Source organism: Micrasema longulum, unplaced genomic scaffold, assembly GCF_059751315.1.
Source record: "Micrasema longulum isolate JH-2025_06_02 unplaced genomic scaffold, ASM5975131v1 h1tg001537l, whole genome shotgun sequence".
Classification (NCBI taxonomy): domain Eukaryota; kingdom Metazoa; phylum Arthropoda; class Insecta; order Trichoptera; family Brachycentridae; genus Micrasema; species Micrasema longulum.
Genome location: NW_028278720.1, coordinates 425,790 through 447,281, shown reverse-complemented (window position 1 = coordinate 447,281; position 21,492 = coordinate 425,790). Strand labels below are relative to the sequence as shown.

The 21,492-nt window shown below is 32.8% G+C and overlaps 1 protein-coding gene across 1 annotated transcript in view; it reads left to right on the top strand.

Moving 5' to 3' along the window:
* The window catches only part of Lim1 (LIM homeobox 1), a 160,920-nt gene that overhangs the window by 20,868 nt on the left and 118,560 nt on the right, over positions 1–21,492 (top strand). Inside the window, exons 2-3 of the mRNA XM_088236345.1 lie at positions 5,354–5,552; positions 7,011–7,225. Coding sequence (XP_088092471.1) covers positions 5,386–5,552; positions 7,011–7,225 — 382 coding nt within the window. The 5' untranslated portion in view covers positions 5,354–5,385. The remainder of the gene's footprint in view (positions 1–5,353; positions 5,553–7,010; positions 7,226–21,492) is intronic.

Sequence of the window (21,492 nt, the reverse complement as noted above, 5' to 3'; positions counted from 1 at the left end):
TGTAACATTCCCCATTCTGCCCATGTTTAACATCCAAATTTCCCCAACTCTTCCATCTATTGAGTTTTGAGAAGTAAAAGAGCTGAAACCTTTATCATGTGGGTGAGATTCATTCGGCTGAACCAATCCACCTACTAGCCAACGCCTGAAACCATTTTCAAATTTTTATAATTCTTCTTTTAGCAGTTACTTGATTAAATTTATTTCACAGTTTTAAAATGTACAGAAGTTCTCTGTCTAAGGTCCCGACTAGCTAGGAAATTCCTGTATTTAGGAAGGACCCTTTTTTACATGTATTTTATTTTTCATTTCATTAAATGATGCTTAAAAAAATTCTAATTATAATAATAATTTAAAAAATTCAAAATACATACATATAAAATAGAAAATATACCATTAATAATTTAAAAAATCAAACATAAATTTATATTCGAAAACTTACAGGTTATAATAAAAATTCAATAATAAATACAAATAAGAAAATATACCATCATTAATTAGAAAATGGTAATTTTAAAACAAACCGATAATTCTAAAAATTGAAACATAAATATATATTAGAAAATATACCATTAATAATTTAAAAAAATAAACATAAATATGAATTAGAAAATAAACCGATTATAATATAAATTGAAGAACAAATATAAATTAGAAAATATACCATTTAGAATTAAAAGAATAAATGTAAATGCTAATAATAACAAAAAAATTATAACAAATATAAATTACAAAACATAAAAAGTAAAAATTATAAATGACACTGTTTTGAGGGTGTCCATTTATATGTCCAATATTTATTTGCGCCAATGACAGGCCATAAGCCCTGTAAATGCCTCGACTTCCATATTCATAAAAGACATTTTAATTAAACACATTTTTCTTTACAACTTTCAGAATATTAAATTTAATCAAAACGAATAAAACGAAAAACATTTATGTAAAACCCCCACTCGCCATGAATATAGGTACACAATAAATATTTTAATTTTATTTTACGCAATGGAGTACGTTGAAAAATGTATTATTCAACATTGAACATCAACATTGTTTTTTTGTTCACTTTGTCTAGCTGTGTGAAACAGTACTTATGATTTACTTGTTGTTTTACTGTAGAATGTTTTATTATTTAAACTTTCTACTGAATATGCTGTATAATTTTTAGGTTAATTTCTTTAATATAAATCTTGGGTATAAGGAAATTCATGTTTAAAAAAAAATATATATTAAGCCAAATATGTTAATATTATAAATGTTTGTAAAAGGCAGATTTGCCGTTTATGTTAATAAAATATAAATAAAATAAAATAAAGTACTCAAATTTTAAACAAACTATTAAAAAAATAAATACACTTCGTCCCTTGCAGCATTCATTTTCAATTTATATATTAGGAATCTGTTATCTTTATTAAAATAAATCTGGTTATCGATTGGAATTATGTATTCAATTTTTATATCAGTTGGCCCGTAATAAAAGGAAAAGGAAAGACATTAGGCTTGTCAAAGTAATCCTGTCTCTGCCGTGTTGTAACTTGTACCCTTAATCCTTAATCTGCCCTTCTCAGTAGGATATTGTGACAAATGCAAATGAGTAGGTGTGAGGACACAGTGTAAAGGATTGATGTCCTTAGCCGGGTTGTTATTTCACAATTAACAAAAGAAATTAAAACGAACGTACTTAGAGATTACAGTCAAAGTCAAAAGATGAATAGATAGTGTTAACGTTAGTCTTGAAAAATATAATCTTAAGTTTTTAACTTTAACTTTAACTTAGAATTTGGATTTCCTGTTTTTCATTGTTTCCATAGTGGTTGCTGGGTTGGTTGTTTTATACTTACTAGTGACCGCCCGTAACCGGATTTTGTTGTTTTTTTTTAAAAAGAGTATCAAAATTATTTTTTTTGTGTCGGTACGTTTTGAGTTTTTATTTATTTTAAAGAAACAAACAGTCGACAGCGATATAATATCATAAAAAAATACGGTTTAAAGACAGACCAGCGAAGTTTCTAAATAAGAATCATACATATTAAATTATGGTACAACAAAAGGATGAGTTACAATATTTGAGTTTGTCCAAATGTTTGTAGACAAAATACTGGATTTCACCCCATTGGGAGTCATTGAGAGTAACAAATTACAAAAAAAATTGCTGTAAAAAATTGTTGTAATTTGTTAATCTTAATGACTCCCGGGGGGTGAAATCCAGTCTTTTGTCTACAAACATTTGGACAAACTCAAATATTGTAATAAAACTAACAGGTCCAAGAAGAAGATAAAAAAATGGAAAATTGTTTTCAGGCGTTGCCTAGTATGTGAAATAGTTCAGTCAGATAAATCCCTTCGTAACAATAAAGGTTTCAGCTCTTTAACTTCACTAACATCAACAAATGGAAGAATTGAAGAAATATGGATGTTCAAACATTGGCAGAATGGTGAATGTTACACAGTGTGTAAAGTGGCCACTTAAACTAGCCAATGACAGGTCATAAGCCCTGTAAATGCCTAGACTTCCATATTCCCTTTTTAAGGTATTCTCCATCCCTGTTGAAATTTGTTTAAAGGGTGTGTTTATATGTATTTGTGTGGGAGTAAGTGCTAGGTGTGGGTAAGTGTGAGCATCATTAAACAGCAAGTGGGATCGTATCGCCGCCAGAAAGAATGAGTCTTAATTTATTTTTAAATAAATTAAGGGGCATTTTCAAAAATAGTTATCATATTTGAATACTGCGTCCGAAGACGGCAGATAAAACTGGGCGTATTTATGGGTTTTTGGACGGTCCTAGCTCACATAAAAGACCATTTATCAAAAAAGCAAAACAATGGAGATACGCTAATGGTAAATTTCTATAGCGTGTTAAAAAATCATTGCTCTAGTGCCACCATTTTATTTACTTTTATTATACTTATTATGGTTCACAAACAATAAACAATACATACGACATTGGTATATTTCATTTATTTTCTATTATTTTTTTATTAATGAACTTCATAAAAGGTACATGTTTTTAAAAAAATATATACAGATCTACTTTATGCATCTAGTAAATTTTATCACTGTAACTCTCCAAAAAAAGAGACTAACTCTTGTGCTTAGAGTGTGATTTACAGTGTTTTTATATTTTATATTTTTCTTCTACAAACCATAATTAATAATAAAAATAATGTGCCGAGGACACTTAACAATATACTTTTTTGAAATGTTTTTACATTAGAGAATAAACAAAGAATACTAACTTAATAAACAGAGATAATTAACAAAATATTCACTGCTTTAAAAACAAGGTATATATGTACATCTATATTATTTATATTACAAAAAGCACAATGAAAATAACAAAAACCTAACATAAGCTATACACTTGTGGAGCAGTTGATTCAATATTTTTTTGACTTCTACCTAGCTCCACGATCCATTTTTTTATAGCCTTTTTGAACATTTTCTCGTTACTTATTGTTTTAATAGATAGTGGAAGTAGGTTATAGATTGTAATTGAATTTTGAATTATTGTAATTGAATTTTGCGAATACAATATATTGCATTCGCAAAATAGTATCCAATACAAAAAAGTGAAAATTAAAATAAGTCAACGCGTGTGTAATCTCTAAGTCAACGCTCGTGCCGGCTTGTTTTTTGTTTTCCCCGTAAATAAATACAGTTCATTGGCAAAAAATCGGCGTTTACTATAAAAAATAATACAATATATTGCATTTGCAAAATATTAAGGAGTATCTAATACAAAAAAGTGGAAATTAAATTACAATTACTATGGCGACTGCTTTTCTTGACATTTGGCTTGCCAACCGCCGGCTAAATGCAATAATTATCATGGTGAATAATAAATAAATAACTAAAAATAGCAGTTTGGAATATTTTCCATATTTAAACCAGTGAAATTCAAATATGTGATTGCGCAGCAGGATTATGCGTCGCGAAACGAATACGATAAACAACTATGGTGCGAAATTGTTATCACGTAGCTTATTAGCACGTCGATAGTTATTTGTGATTTAGCTACTGGAATGCAAGTGGTTTATAACGCGTATTACGTATTGTGTAAATGTTTATTTAATTTAATAATTATAACTATTTAATAATTGTAATTCTAAAAAAAACTCATTTACGAACAGCCATAATATTACGACATTTATTTAAAGGCGCCTTTACACAAATACTATTAACAATTGTCTATATTGGGTTATGGTCCCCTGGTAGTATTGTGGACTCACGGGCCAAAGGTCCTAGGTTCGAATCCCACTCTACCACAACTCGATATCCATTTTTCAGCACAAGTTATTAACGACTTTTAGGAAATGGTCTGAAAAATTAAATATTTGAGTAAATAATAGAAAGTATTTCTCTATTTAAAAAAAAAAACAGAAAAAAAAAATGTTATTACATATAGTAATATTTCAACCAGAAAAATTGGGCAAAAACTCGTTTACGAACAGGCGTGCGTATCTTTACTTTTACTTTTAACATTTTTTTTTTTTTAAATTAATAAAAATAACAAGTAGTTATTAATTATTATGATTATTTTAAATTATAGCTAAAAAAGTATAAATACATCACATGTACCTACGTAATAAGGAACTTCAGCCCTACGGGAAATTGGATACAAAAATGTTTTATTGCGCGGGGTAAAAATTATAGCATTCAATTGTAGTGCAAAGTTTCTTGAAAATGTATGGAAAAAATAATAAAATATGTATTTTTTTTTTAGAAAAAATAAATATTTGCTTTCTTATGATTTACCCAAATATTTCATTTTGAGGGCCATTTTCAACGAGTTGTAAATAATTCACTATTAGAAAATGGAATCAAGTTCGGGTAGAGTGGGATTCGAACCACAGACCTTTGGTCCATGAGTCCGAGACACTAGCCACAGGACCGTAACCCGATTTTTTTTTGTTGACAAAAACGCACTACTTTGAATGACGTCACTGGTTCGTGTGAATCAACCTATGATCTGCGAGCTATGGAAGATTTCCGGTCTGCCTGTTGTTTCTGGACCAATGGAAAGAACTGAATGAGAATAAGCGGAAATGAACCTCTAACGTTACACGCGGAGTTATTTCAGAAATACGAAACCTTAAAAAATCGTAGCGCTGACAATACGATATATAAAATAAAAATAAAAAATTGACTAAGTTTAATGGTCTATTAACAAATAATAAAATTTAAAAAACCATTGAACTTCCTCATTGATTCAGTTTCTCTTGGTCAACATTAATAATATTTATACAAAATGCTTCTCGGAAAAAGTATATTTAACAGTGGGTATCTGGTTGATTCTTTGATGAATAAATTATAAGTATAAGCGACGTTTTCATTATATAATTGTTTTGATTTCAGGGCGAGGCGAGGCGGTGGCGGGCGGCACGGTGATGGCGTGCGCGGGCTGCGACAAGCCCATCCTTGACAAGTTCCTGCTGAAGGTGCTAGAGCGCGCGTGGCACGCGGCCTGCGTGCGCTGTGTGGACTGCCGCGAGCCTCTCACCGACAAGTGCTTCTCCAGAGAGGCCAAGCTCTTCTGCAGGAACGACTTCTTCAGGTAACTGTCCTTCATCCTCCGTGGAACCGTGTCTAGGGTCTGCAGCAACATCTAGTATTCTCAGCTGTGTGCACTGCTGCGAGCCTCTCACCGATAAGTACCACTTTCGAGAAGCCAAGCTCTTCTGCAGGAACGACTTCTTCAAGAAACTGTCCGTTACCCTTCGTGGAACCGTGTCTAGGGTTTGCAGCAACATCTAGTATTCTCAGTTGTGTGCACTGCCGCGAGCCTCTCACTGACAAGTGCTTCTCTAGAGAGGCCAAGCTATTCTGCAGGTACGACATCTTCAGGTAACTGTCCTTCATCCTCCGTGGAACCGTGTCTAGGGTCTGCAGCAACTTCTAGTATTCCCCGCTGTGTGCACTGCCGCGAGCTTCTCACCGATAAGTGCCTCTCCTGGGAGGCTAAGCTCTGCTGCTGTAAAAATTTCTTCAGGTAACTGCCCTGCAACAGGTAACCGTGTTTTGAGGAATGACCAATTTAACTGTCTATCGTACGCCGGTGGCAAAAGTTGGTTTGCAACCGGCAGTCTTTGGGTAAGTCTGCTGCTTTTGGGTGCGCCGCTGGTGACCGGCCTTGAGGGTCACCCGGAGGCGGTTCTTGGCCCCGATTACAATGGGAAGTTAAGAGAGTTATCTTCGACTATCTATAAAGACAAAACGATATTTGTGTACTAAAATGAGTATGTTTGCATGTACATTTAAAGTATCTTCACCATAGTAAAATGTATGTATAGTCTGATTTTTATTCAGAAAACTTATTTCTACTTTATAGATAAAATTAAAGATAAATGTTCCCATTGTAATCAAGGCCCTGATGCTCCATACAGCAGATACAAAAAATATTTCCTTTCACTGTCGACATAAAAGGGTTTAAACTAGATGATGGATTTATTTATTTATACTTCCCTTTGTCCCTACCATGTAGGCGATACGATGAGGAAGTTTAGGACTACATTTAAAGTTGTTAATGTAAATATGTTTACGCGGTTTTTCTTACTGATTTTGGTTGGTAGAGGAATAAATATAATCAATTTGTTATGAAAAAAACAATGCTTGCGTGCATGCGTGAATCCTAAAAAAGATATTTAGTTTTTAAAACGGATTCGGGCATGTGGTGGATGCTTTCAATATCCATAGTATAACAGGTAATCAAGTCTAGAGCAACATCTCATCTTCCACGTAAGAGTTAGTTGTTCTGCAGGAAATAGTCCACTGTCCAGTAGGGTTTCAAGCCTACAGCGTGTTTCATATAATTTTCTCTGCTGTGTGATAAGTTCCAAACAGTCTAAAATCTAAAGCTAGATGTTCTTGTCTGTTGCTCGTTTTCAAAGTTTAGCCTAGCAATAAAAATTCTCCATGCCTGGGTTAAACTTTTAAAATGTGTATTCTTGATTCTGGATTCCAATGATTTAAAGCATATGCTACTGTCTTTTGACATTGACTTCTCCATCTCCAGGCGATATGGCACCAAATGCGGCGGCTGTGGGGACGGCATATCTCCATCAGAGCTGGTCCGCAAGGCCAGAGAAATCGTCTTCCATCTCAACTGCTTCACCTGCCTCGTCTGCCGCAAACAACTCAGCACCGGAGAAGAACTTTATGTGTTGGCAGACAATAAGTTCATATGTAAAAAAGATTTCCTCGAGGGAAAAGCGCCGCCTCTTCATCACGGTGAGTTTTTGATTTTTTGTCGGAAGCGTTTAATTTTTCTTTGAGATTGACCTCGGAGTAAAGCTTGACAGTTGAGACAGCAGCGGCCCTACACCCAGCTGTTATGAAAAAATATTCGAGGTAATTAGAAAAATTGCATACCTTATGTTATTTGACGTTTTAAATGATCCCGTAAGGTGCAATGGCAAGAACTCGTAAGAAATGTTGCTACTATGATAAATAAATATGTATTACAATCACTGGCGGCTCTTGACCAAAAACATTGGCAATGCATTTCTTTACATTTTGTCAACGTTTTGTCAAAGTTAAATTATATTATAACAATATGACAGGTCCAACGTGATAAACGAGCAATAGTATGGCAGCCCGCGCATCGGAACCAGGAACGCTAAATTCGCCTAACATTATACGCACGGTATAGGTAACTAAATTTGTACTAATATCATGTCATTACGCATGTTCAAAGTGACATTACTAATGAACTTCAAACTTCAAATCTTCGCATGCGTTGGCAATGCCCAGAGTATGTATATTATCTTCTCCTCAAACGCACGATTCACCGGTACGAAGCGTTGTCTATCTCGCTCAAATGACGACTTTACGAGATATGGTATGTTTCATACAAATTCAGGGTAAAGAATTGTGCAAAACAGAATATTCTCGGGGACGATTGCGCATGCGCAGACATGATGAGAAAATCGTCCGCTAGAGTCGATCTCGCTAGATCTTTTGGCGCTAGTATTGAATATTATGATGTTTACGAGAATGATATTGACACAAATCCCGGTTTCTTTGTACATTTAACATATTTTTACTATCAATAAAATTACTAATTTATTTAAACATATTTGAAAACATTTGATAGAGATAGTAGAAAAGTTAAGCATACCGTCTCGATATATTCCGATGAAGATAGCGTTTGTAATCGCCCCCCTGCAATATAAATGAGTATAAAATTCATGACAAACTATGCATGTATGTATGTAGACATATACTTGTTTTATATGGTTCTTTTAATGGTGTATAAATTCATAACACTTTAATGTACAAACTGACATTATTATGACAAGAGAATATAACAGTGTTGCACTATTTTAATTGCTTTTAAATAATAAAATTGAAATACAAGTCAATGTTAACGACGGAAGCTTACTTAATCCATAAAATTAATCAAACATTGCTAAACGATAAATGGCAGCTTGTGACATGACAAACGTGGCTTAAAAATAGGCATTAACAACATTATGTCAATAATTGTTAGTACATATTTGTATTTCACCATTTACCGACTTTTCTATATCAACCGGTTTCTAGACGCACCCGTCTCTTCGTTCGGATACTAATTACACTAAAATGCAAATCCCACTATACATCTTACCATAGTAGTTGCAAAAAATATAAAATCAATGTGCTGGAAGGATAATTTGGTACGGAAAAGGCGGACTGTAGCGTAAAACCTAATTTCATTCAGTTTTGTAAAATATAAAAAATATTTGAAGAAAGGAAAGGAGCACGGAAATGGACTTACCTTTGATGCGATAAGGATGTTCTTCAATTCTAGGCACTGAAAGGTGAAAGTTTACTATGAACCAACAAGCTACAGAAAGTGGCTTTGTGGGGTTTTAGTTTTAGTAAAAATATAACGTTTGAAATTTAAAAAAAATCATAATTATATTATTTAAAAAAAATATATATATGGTAACGATTTATGATAACTTTTACAAAAACGCGCAACGATTCCAAGAATTATCATGCAATATTTTGATGCAATGTCATAATTTTTTTTATATTGTTCCGAATCCAAAAATGTAATTTTTTTTTATTTCTTCTATCTTGATGTAAGGTTGGTGTACCATAAGGTTGGTTCAAGAGAACGATGGGAAAGAAAGGTAATCGTATATCGAATAAATTTATGTGTGTCAAATAGAACCAGAAGAAGGAAGAGTGTTTTCGACTCGATGGGTATTCTCAGGAAAAAAACTTGAAAAAGGAAATTAAGTGGAGACAAGTTCAGTTGTTGGCCTGTTCGCCAACCATGTTTTCGGTTCGATTTCTGGCAAGGTGGACGTGAACTGGTTGAAAAGGTGATTCTACACTGACGTATTCCATTGTTCCTGGGCCCGATACATTGGAAAGTGAACACGTTAACAGAATAACATTCAATCGTCTATGAAGTAAAATCGAATTTTCTGTGCGGAAATATCTTTATTTGAACAAGTTTCAAAAATACATCCTTACAAATTTACTTTTTTTTTCTTTTTTTTAATTAAAAAAAAAAAATATTTGCGTTCTTATGATTAACCCAAATATTTAATTTTGAGGGCCATCTTCAACAAATTGTAATTAACTCACTATTAGAAAATGTTGAATCAAGTTGGGGCAGAGTAGGATTCGAATCACAAACCTTTGGTCCGTGAGTCCGAGACACTAGCCACAGGACCACAACCCGATAACAAATTAGTATGACAAATTCGATTTTTAGCTTATAGACAATTGAAGATGTTACCTTCCCATTGTAATGGGTTCCTGAAGCAGAAGACCTTATCTTCCATACAACAAGAATGATCCATGTAGCGTGTAATCGGTGTACCAATGCAGAGCCCATGCACCATTGGGTGCGGGTAGGGAAATGATTATTTTAAGCATTTTTTTTAGATTTATCCAGATCCATGCTATGCGTTACCATCTGACCGTTCTTAAGAGCTCAGATTAGACTCCGCACGGATCGCATTCGAGACCTGATCTTTGTCATGCCGTGCCGGCTGTTTTTTTTCTCAACAGAACGAAAACTGACTTTTACTAAGATCTACCTAGCTTAAGCACGGCTTATTTTCATATTTTTAATTGCGTGCAATGACATCAATCGATTTTCGGAATAACTGAATATTTATAAGTACTTTCTTGTTTTATGCCACACAACGCAAACGTGGAAAGGTGTTTTTCCCTTGTGACATCTCAGTAGACAATGAAAAGAAAAAAAATGTCAGTTGAGTCAATTAGAGCAAAATTATTGATACTAAACAATTTCACACATAAATTTCCGGAAAAACAAATCAAAATTATTTTAAACTCTAAGACTGGACGTTTTTATGTAAATCAGGACTTTTAATCACCTGCGACCAACTTTCCTATTTAAGCCTCTGGTAAACCTAGCTCCTACAAGGCTCAGACTGCCAAGCACATGCTGTTAACACGCGTTTGACTTTGTACCGAAGGGTGCTTATCTATCGGATAAAGAAATTATGATGGTGCAAGAAACACTAGAAAATGGGATCCTGTGGGTTTAAAACCCAGGATCACCGATCCGCAACAATAACACGAGACACAACTTGCATATACATACATGGATACTATATGCTTCGTTTTCTCTACGATCGTGCATCTTATTACGCATGCACGCCGAATATATGGGCTTTTAAATGTCGACTTTCAATATTGTATCTTACTTGATCGTGCCATGTTTTCATAGTCTTTCTCGATTCCCGCATCCATCTACACACGACTGTAAATCTTTTAGCCGTTAGTTCGTCGTCCAATTGCTCCAATGCCTTATCGTTGCGGCTGTCTTTTCTCAGTTCTGTCGGTAATACAAAACTATTAAATGTGGCACTTTCCACCTTTAAAAAAATATGCCGTGTTTACTTGCTCCGACAATGTCTTTTGAAGCGGTATTTTCCGCCAGTCTCTATGCCTGAAATCTGTTTATCTATGCTTAATCTGATCAAAAATCTTTTGTCATCGCCGTCTTTGGCTTTTTCTGCGGTAAACCTCCTTGTCATTCATTGGTTGTTTATATTTGAAATTCGATTCCGTTCTTGTCTGCGTTCCCGCCCTTTGAGGGTACCCAGCGAACCAACAGAAACTCAAATAATGTTAAATAAACACAGGTTTGTGTAAAGCGGGTTGCTATTCACACATTGACACCTGGCGACCATTTTGTATAATGTTATTATTATAAACCTCATATCTTTTGACAATATGTTTGAGCTTGTTTCTTAGGTGGGTAGGCACCGACCGTAGAAAATGCCCCTTACATTATATTCTTTTATGTTCAGTTGTACAGAATTGCATTGGTTATTTTTATAAATAGAAATAAAATTATTACTTAAAACTTAAAAGCGATCCAAACCATACATTATTTTTTCGTATTGGCTGATTATATTTTCATATTTTTTGAAATATCTGCACCTTAAAAAAATCTGTTTGGAATTTAGAAGTAATATATTGTCCGTTTTCCGTGTCTTTTTGAGAATAAGGACTATCATCCCGGCTAAATTTTAACAGTTCGATGGTTACTAGTGGAGATAAATCGGCCTTGTATATGATGGTTTGCGTACCATATCGTTTGATTCCCAGTAAGGTAGATATGAAAAACTGTTTTAAAAGTAGTGTTGCACTAAAATATTTCATTGCCCCTGGACCCTGGACTGGCACTTGAAGCGTACAATTAGTCTCATTCCCTTCAAGTAACAGATAATCATGATAAACTTCATCCGGTGGATTAATGAAGTGCCATGTAGAACTATGCTTTATAATAAATAACACATGAACATGAAAAAGAAAACATAAACGATAGAAAAAAAATCGTTGGATTGAGATATTTGAAGAGATGAATATTTTTTATAAAATGGAAATTTAGAAGTCTAAACAGTTACATACTGTAAGGAGTGTGGGCATGTTTATGTTGTTGGTAACAACAACATATATACAGTCATCTACATACCCACATATCCTGGCCAGCTCATTCTAGATTTGTCTCTTCTACTTAACAGTCCTAAGCTTAGAACCCAACTTACTAGTTAGTATTTATTTATTAATTAGTATTTATTTATAATAAACTAGTATAAGTACTCCAGCGTAATATTCAAATAATCTAAAATAACATACTAATCAAACACAAATGGACACCGAGTCGTTGAAACAATAAGCATAATCCCCCAGTAACTACACACGTGCGTTTCCAGAAATTATCAAGCAGCCAGTCGGCCACATGGCGACGATCTCTACCTACTGTCTACAAAAGGCGGCCTCCATGGTGTAGTGGTCAAGACGCTTGACTCACGCACGGAAGGTTCCGGGTTCGATTCCCGGTGAGAACACAAAAATTAAAAATGTGATTTTTCTCAAGCCTGGGTGCTCAGTGATGTAATTCACCACTGTAATTAGGCCTCCTGGCCTGTTGTGGTGCAAAAAAAAAAAAAAAAAATGTAAAAAAAAAAAAAAAAGCTTATCTTCGAACATCTATCTCCCTTTGTTAACCATGGAGTTGAAACAGTGTTTTATTTATTTAGTTTTTTATTGCTTACTTCTTGGCATGAACACTTGACCAATTTACTACTATGCTCTTCTTTTATAAATTTATTGATATCATTTTAACTCTGCTAGAATTCCACTCGTCCATGCGCTTTGTAGCTGCACGATGATTGGTAATCTAGCTTTCATATATCAACTTTAAAATACCTTCATTTTGTAAATGGGGTCGAGAATTCCAATCGTCTATGCGCTTAGTAGCTGCAAGACGTGTTGTAATCTTACTCCTTTTTATTATTCATATAATTATTTTTTTTAAAATATTATTAGTACACTAAATTTATTTGTCAAGACGTCCTGTAATCTAGCTCCTATCTGTTATAATTTTTGAATGATCTTAATTGAAAACGAGGAACTAGAATCCCAACAGTCCATGCGCTCTGTAGCTGCAAGACGTACTGGGATATTTATTAATTGTACAGCGCCCTTGAGGTGATTTTCACAAAATGGCGCTATATAAATTATCCAATTATATATATATGTATACTATACACACACTTTAAATAGAGGTACTTGAAAGACGATCAACTTATATTATTATAGTTAACAGTGATTATAACCGGTTATAAATTACTAGGTTTATAATTTCCGAATCGATTATTTGCGTCACAATTTTTCAACAATGCCTTTTCATTGTTTCCTCATCCAATTCATTCCTGTTCATCTTTATTGTACCAAAAGGGTCCGTTGTTTGTTCAACAAACATATCGGTATAACAGTCTTCAACAATCGTTGCATCCCCTTTATGTTTTCCTTCTAGTGCGTGCCCCGCTATCATAACACGGATACTCCGGATCCATTTATGACGGCTGTTTATGTTGAGAGAGGTGTACCCCAAGGGCGAGCACTGGGCCCGCAGCTATTTTGGCGGGGAAGTGAAACAAGAAAAGTGATAGAGGAGGAATGAAGGGAACGTGAGCAGAATTTTATGGGGCGGAATTAAATATACATTATTAAAAAATAAACAAATCTATAACCGACCCACAAAACAAACAATGTACACATATTAATCTACCTTATAGCCAATTTATTACAATGAAAACTTTGTAGATATCGTTTAAACGAGTTAAAAACTCAGTAATGTATAATTTTATCATTATCATTATTAAACCCTTGTCAGCACATGATAGTGCATAGGGCACTGTATTGATAGACTAAATGTAGTGTATATCGATCATCCGTTACAAAAAAGTAAGCAGCTTTACGCTTCAGATTCAGTTCTGGAACATAAAACATTGCATTTTAGTTTCACCCTTTAAATCAATATTTCATGTCCACCTTATTAGGAATCGAATGTAGGTACTGTACTCTTCAACCGCCTGGACCAGACAATTTACGTTTCTTGTATTTATGATTCTGAATACTCTGTTTAACTCGTGTGGCTATGATGTCACATGAGTCTACATATAATACAAGACTGACTTGACATGATATCTCTTGTTTTTTTTAATAATGGAGTTGTATTTTGCTATATAGGTACGAAATAAATTATATATTTGTTTTTATAAATTATGGAAAACCGATTATTAAATAGTACCAATACATCGACACCTGCGTGTAATATTGTAACCCACAGAACGCTAATTTAGAGAAGAAGAATTTAAATGTATGTTTGTCCAGAACAAATCTAAATAAAGACTAATTTTTGAAAAAATTGGTAGGCATATTCATTTTCAAATGCATTTTCATATAAGCTTACAAAATTAAAATGATTAGCGGTTTTTGTAAAAATACAAATATGAAATTATGCTTCGGAAAAGCTATGTAAAATATCGTATTAATTTATTTATTAAATAATTTATTTATTATTAATTTAAACGCCCTACGGGCTTTTACATATTTTGGAAATTACGTTCAAGTGCAGCAGTGAAACATAAGTAGGTAAATTTAGTTCAAATTAAAGATAACATAAGAAAAACTAAAAGATACAATAATAAGTAAAAATAAGGAAATGTACCAACATGGGTACATGGGTACAAAAATATTTAATAAATTTACATTAGAAAACATACACACACACATATACATACATGCATGTACATATATATATATATACATACACATACACATACATGCACATACATATACATCCACACATACATGCACATACATATACATCCACATACGTTTATACATTATTATAGAGATACATGAGAAAAAAAATAGTAAATAAAGAACAATATTAAGAAATTTTATACAAATTAATTTATAACCTTTTGAATACTTAACCTCTATTTATATAAAGACAGACGAAATATATAAACTTCACCATACTCGTTACCTAGCTGGTGTAGTCTACATATTGGTGATTTGTAATAATAATTATGACTGCCAGGAGATTAAAAAAATAACGTTAGCTGCCGAGTATTTCGAACAGGTACTTTTAAGCCGATAACACTAGTTAATTCCGGGACGTCCAATACGCCATTTGCTATTTTATATAAATTTGATAAATCATTTGTAATTCTTCTTTTACAAAGAGTTGACATATTTAGTGTACATAATAAATTATCGTAATCAATATTTTCAGTGGGTATATTAAGTTTGTAATTGATGAATATAAGGAATTTACGTTGTACTCTTTCTAATTTTAAATTTATTTTTGTATACGCCTAATGGGAATTTTTCAGGACATATTTATGCACAGAAAATTATTATAAAGGAAAGTGGAAAGACACAATGGTATACTTATATAGTGAACTTGGTGGGAGTGGAAGCGGGAAAGATGTGTTTATAATTGAATTTGATTCAGTGATCGTTTGAAAGAAGATAACTTGTTATCAAAGAAATCAAGACTGGTATGTTTATTGGCAGACCTAAGAATTCTGGGCATAGGGGAATGTAAACCATAGTTAGTTATATGGTTATCGGTATGAAAGTTAGTTTTGTCTAAGGTTTCTAGTTGGGATATTTAATTATATTGAGCTCAGCCGTTCAGGCGCATCAAAGAGTAAGTTGAGAATTTTAAATAGGACTGGAAGATCGGATTTATTTCGATAGTCTTGAAGATAAGATATATTTAAGCTATTTTCCAACTCATTATACGTATATTGGTCTCTGGATAAGCCCAACCTCCAGCCTATCTTTCTCAAAACTCGATATTGAACTGATTCAATATTCTTGATGTGAACAATACATACGATATCATACTTCAAAAAAGATGTGAAGTAAACTATTGTATAAATGACATACAATATGTTTACATACGATAATTATTTGATTCTCACAAACGATGTGTATAACCGTAAGAAGTACTTACGATAGTACGTTGTTATTCTGCATATTATAACGAATTTAAAATTATAGTATTAAAATCAAACAAATATAATATAATTAACTGTTTTTTTTTTTATAAAGTATTTTGCTGTCTTTCATGCAAATATTCGTATAAGCTTTAATTATTATGCGATGAGTGTGTTGGAGTTTCAATTGTACATAGTGTAGGTGAAGTTTCTAAGGCTAAATCACATTTTTGTGCTGCTGTAGTTAGAGTAATTATTTTATTTTTCGCAAAAGCAGAATATATTTTGAAAAAATACTTATAATTTTTTTTTTTTAAATATAAAAAATACACTCGGCAGACGTTCGTCCTGTCCGGAGAATACAATTGTAACTCAAACATGCACCGCTTTTGGCCATTTCTTTCGTCTCGTGAAAATTATTGGAAGGGTTCATATAATGGGGGGGGGAGTGGTTTTTAAAAACATGTACCTTTTATGAAATTTATTAATAAAAAAAATAATTTAAAAAAATATAAGATATTACAATACGCATCACAAAATAAACGTAACTTATTGCGAAGTATATTTTTTTCTTTGTTGGAACTAAAGATACAATAATATATGGATGTAATACGTCAAATACTCAAAATCGACAATTTGTGGGTTTCGAAATTATATGTAGTATGGATCGATGCATGTAAAAAGATGTATTTTAAAATATCTCGTCTTTTGTTAAATGTACACGACATTTAGCACTAATTGCAGGAATACTTTTTAGCATAGTCTTTTAAGAGTTAAAATCCTACTGTGAGAACACGCTCCCTACAATTTAAAATTATTATATTTTCTGTTACTAAAAATCCGCATTCATGACACGGAAGAATGGCCATGTTATATATAAGACAATTAAAACTATCGCACCGAAATGCTCAAAAGTATCCATGTTTTTTTTAAACGCTGAATTATACGAATTCGCCTTCATGTAAAAATATTCACAGCAATTCCTATCATAGATACTGACGAGTGATTAAATTCATAAGCGCGGTTGAAAAGAACCACTCGCGTTTTAATTGTCCGCGGTTTATAAATACGATTAAAAATGAAACGATAGAAAGAGGCGGTGTTCCTGCATTCAAGAGAAAAGCAATTATTTGCAAGTGCAGTAATTTGCGGAGTATTGTGAAACTGCAAACCAGTGTATCAAATCAAATTTAAGAGGCACAAAAAGCACGGAGTTGTGGTTTGGTCCGAAGAGAATGTGAAAACCGCATTACGGTTCTGTAAAGACCTCCCAAGGTATACAAAAATATTTTCTAATAGTACGTATGTAAATGCCGTATCAGAAATCAGGTGCGAGTTTGCGTTCATTTTGTGTCCAAAACGGGAACAGGAGGCTGATATGCGTTTACTTAGAATAGTCCAGAAACCGCATACGCGCATCAAACTGAATCCGACTAAACTACTCACAAACGATTTTGTGCAAAAAAAACGAGTATGCGTATATGTTCATGTGTGTATGTACATGTATATTTGTATTTTTATATATATATATATATACAGGGTGTTCTTTAAACTCTATCACATCCGAAACCACGATGATCAGTATGGGCAAGAAGGCATATTTAAAAAATATTTAGAACAAAGAAAAGTTTTTTAAAAAATATTTAAAAAATACTAATGGTTGCTTACTTCTGCAGGGGAGAGTGAGGGGAGCGCGGCGCAGTATCAGACTCTCCCCTCCCTCCTCCTCGTTTCTCCCATGCAGAAGTAAGCAACCATTTGCATTTTTTGATATTTTATTTTTCAAAATTTTATTCCTTCTAAAAAAATTTTTTAATGTGCTAATATGTCTTCTTGCTCATACTGATCATCGTGGTTTCGGATGTGACAGGGTTTAGTGAACACCCTGTATATAAAACGCAACTAACGCGGAATAAATAATAATGGAATATTTGTAGATGATTGATAAAAAAAGATAAAACACGTTTTTTCTCATTAAAACACATTATTTTATGAAAGAATTAGAAATACCTGCCTATTCTGTTCACAAAGATTGGCTTATTTTTTTACAATGCCATTTTAAAATGGATTCAGTTCTTTTACGCGTATAAAAACAGTAGGTACTAAATCAATCACGAATGCAAATTCACGTTTTATACTGTGAAATCTGAACTACCTACCCCGAAAAAATGAATGCATAAATAATACTTTTATTTTGGAGCGGCAACACTGGAGTGGGAATATGGCGGGCAGCGCATGCGCAGTCGATTTTGTGACAGGTAATGGCGCGTCAGATTTACGAGATTTTCAAATCGTTTTTCTTTCCCATAAGAAATATGAGAATATTCCACTCCAGAATGTAACGATTCAAAAACTATATCAAATGTCTTTATGCCCAAGTTAAATTTGACGATACTTACCGTTTTACCGAATAAAACAGAATTGACGTAAATATAATATTATATTATGTACCTACATAATAAAATATTTACTTCGATTTATAAACATGTCCATAGATTGGATGGAACTAATGCTTCCCTAAAATTTGACTTCTAAACAACCAGTAGGTACCTAATTTTATTGTATAATAAAATTAGCTAATAGTTACCGAATCTTTTTAGTAACTACAACAAATATTTTTTAACTAGTTGTAAATCGTTGCGACCTGAGATGGGGTCGATGTTCATTCATTAATAATTACAACAAAATTACGATAAACCCACACAACCTTTCGACTTATCCGCGAACTGAAGTAAAATTCACTTCGCCCTGTCTAATTTTGGCATTTGGAACTGCTTAAATCTGTTGATTCCTATATGGCGGTCGTTCAGTACTGAATTCACAAGTCCGCGCATGCGCAAATTGAGATCTTCCGAAGATCTTTGGAAGCAATCCATGTTTTTTTTCATGTAATTTGACTGTTTTATAACAAATTTAGCACTTACATCGGTTTACACGACGGTATTATATTATTAAACTGTGAAATTTAACCTTTTTATGCTGATATAATAGCATGAAAATGATTTTTTGTTTATTTCGAAACACTAAATTCATGTTTTACAATGTACCTAGTACTAAGTTACCGATTCCCTAATTAAAAACGTAACCACACGCCCAACTTATGTACAAATTATATTTATTTCAGTGCCTGAAATATGTTTCCTTGAATAGGGAATTGTTTAGTAATAATTTAAATCGTATTAGCAATAGATCCGTTAGTGTACTGTCAGTTCCAGGATGGAGAACTAAGTTCGCACGAGGCACTCCTTACATGTTGGTCTAAGATCCTTCAATCTTCCAACTAAGAAAATACAAAACATTAAATCATTATTACGGTTAAAAGTAGGTTTGAGGTTTGGATTAGCATGGAGGGAACAAATAGACACCTTCTTAAAAAAAAAATGCATACTGCAAATAAATAATGTTTTCGTAATATCAGCATATGTTCATTTAGTTTTTCTTTTTCTTTTCTTTTCTTTTCATGGTCATGTCATACCATATTTACATGCTATAAACTTTTTAATAATTAAAAAGGAATGGCCCACGCTCAGACGCTGTAGTCTTTGTGGGTATTTTTCCCATTTATGTTATTGCCTTATTTTTAAGATGTATTTTTCTAAATTTTAAATTTATGTAAATATATGTACCTATGAAAAAAAAAACCTTTTTTTTTTTTAAAAGGTGTATAAACACTCGAGGTCAAAACAAAAGTAGTGATAGAACACTCCTAAAACTATAACATAAATTTTAGTCATGTTCAGTGTTTACAGTTTTTAAGATATTCAATTTTTACTGTTTTTTCCCTTAATTTCGCTTAAGTTACCAAAATTCAAAACAGAAATCAACAACCGGCGGTTGTCAGCGAACGCGAACGCTTTACTAAAAGATCTATTTATTTTCTTTTCTTGAATTTTATAATATGAGAGAAACCATCAAGTCAAAAACACTCGTCTAGGCTTCTGGTTATATTTCACATAGATATAAATATTCTTCATCCGCCTGGGCACGTTAAACGCATACCACAATGAACCAAAACCCTTATTGATCTAGCTTTTTTTGACGGAACCCATCTCGACAGAAAAAAGGAAATGAACAAAAATGATGTTTTTAAGACTCGTGACACCTTTTTTTTTTTTTTGATAATTTATAAAACATAAAATACAAAAATTACATATTATACCCCTAGGAGTTATTAGAAACTCATTTGGGATCGTACCTTGCCGTTTGGATGTTGTAATGATCGACATGAAAATAAAGACTATGTTTTAATGTATCGTGGTTATACAAGTAAAAGTGAACATTTGCACAAATGGCGAAATTGAGATTATTGACTTTTTGATGTCGTATTAGCATAATGCTTGACTGCCAAAAGTGCAAAGTCGATCTGACTCTCCAAAAAAAAATTCGTTTTTAAAATATGTGACCATTTGATAGGAGCTCACAGATTTTTGACAAGTAAAACTGACCAACACACATAGTCACTTTTATTAGTAAATTTAAGATACAAAAAATTGACCAAGTAACAGTTAGTCAATTTTACTTGTAGGTAGATGTCACCAGTGAAGAGTAAGATAGAGTTAGTAGTTAGTAGATAGTAAGTTAGTATACGTTTATTTGACATATATGTTTTTTTTTTATAAAAAGTTTTTTTTTTTTTTTTAAATAAATATTTGCGTTCTTATGATTTACCCAAATATTTAATTTTGAGGGCCATTTTTAACGAGTTGTAAATAACTCACTATTAGAAAATGGGAATCAAGTTGGGGTAGAGTGGGATTCGAACCACAGACCTTTGGTCCGTGAGTCCGAGACACTGGCCACAGAACCACAACTCGAGTCAAGTTAATTAATAAAGTTTATTCTTTAGATTTTTACGTAACACTTCTTAATTATTTGGTCTTTTTCATTTATTTTGCATTTCTGTGTTTATTTTACATTTATATATATTTAAAAAATCACAAAAACATAATTTATAGTTATAAAATAAAATAAAATACTACCTCGCTCAACGAACGAAACAAAAATGATTATCAGCAAAATTTCATGACAAATTTTACAGGTAAAATTGACTAAGTTTTTCAATTTTTGTATTTATTTAAAAGCGATAATGTTTTTGAAATACGTTTATACTTAAAGTTGAAAGTACCGTACATATAATGTATAATTACCAACCACCTACTTGAAAAATCTGATCTTTGAGAAGCAATTGAACTCAAAAGAAAAACACTAAAATGCCTACCCTGAACATTATTGATTTTGTAACTTAGTCAATTTATTTTTTATGCCCACGGTAATGAATAAATTAATGTGAATATTTTTTTCAACAGTTTTACTCTAACTCTCGAAAACCCTTGACCCTTTCACAAAACCCCGGTAGCCTAGACTTTTATATTCTGTTTAATAAAATGATTTTCATCATGCAGAGAGGATGGACTGCCACACTCGTCTATCCTAGCATGCATTCCTAGCTTCTTCCACATTACAAAAAAAAGACACCTCGGAGACCCTTTCTTAAACGTATTAATTATTATACCTGACTCAGATTTACACTTTCACCTGATTCCATCATTCGTGATCGTCATACATCGATTTCCCACACATTCGTCGAAGAGATCGCATTTTGACCGCGTTCACATCGTTCATAATCTATGTTGTAATATTGTAGATATATTAATATCAATAACTCCCACTCCTTGAATCCAGTTCTTGTCAACAAAAATTTGGATTAACTCAAAA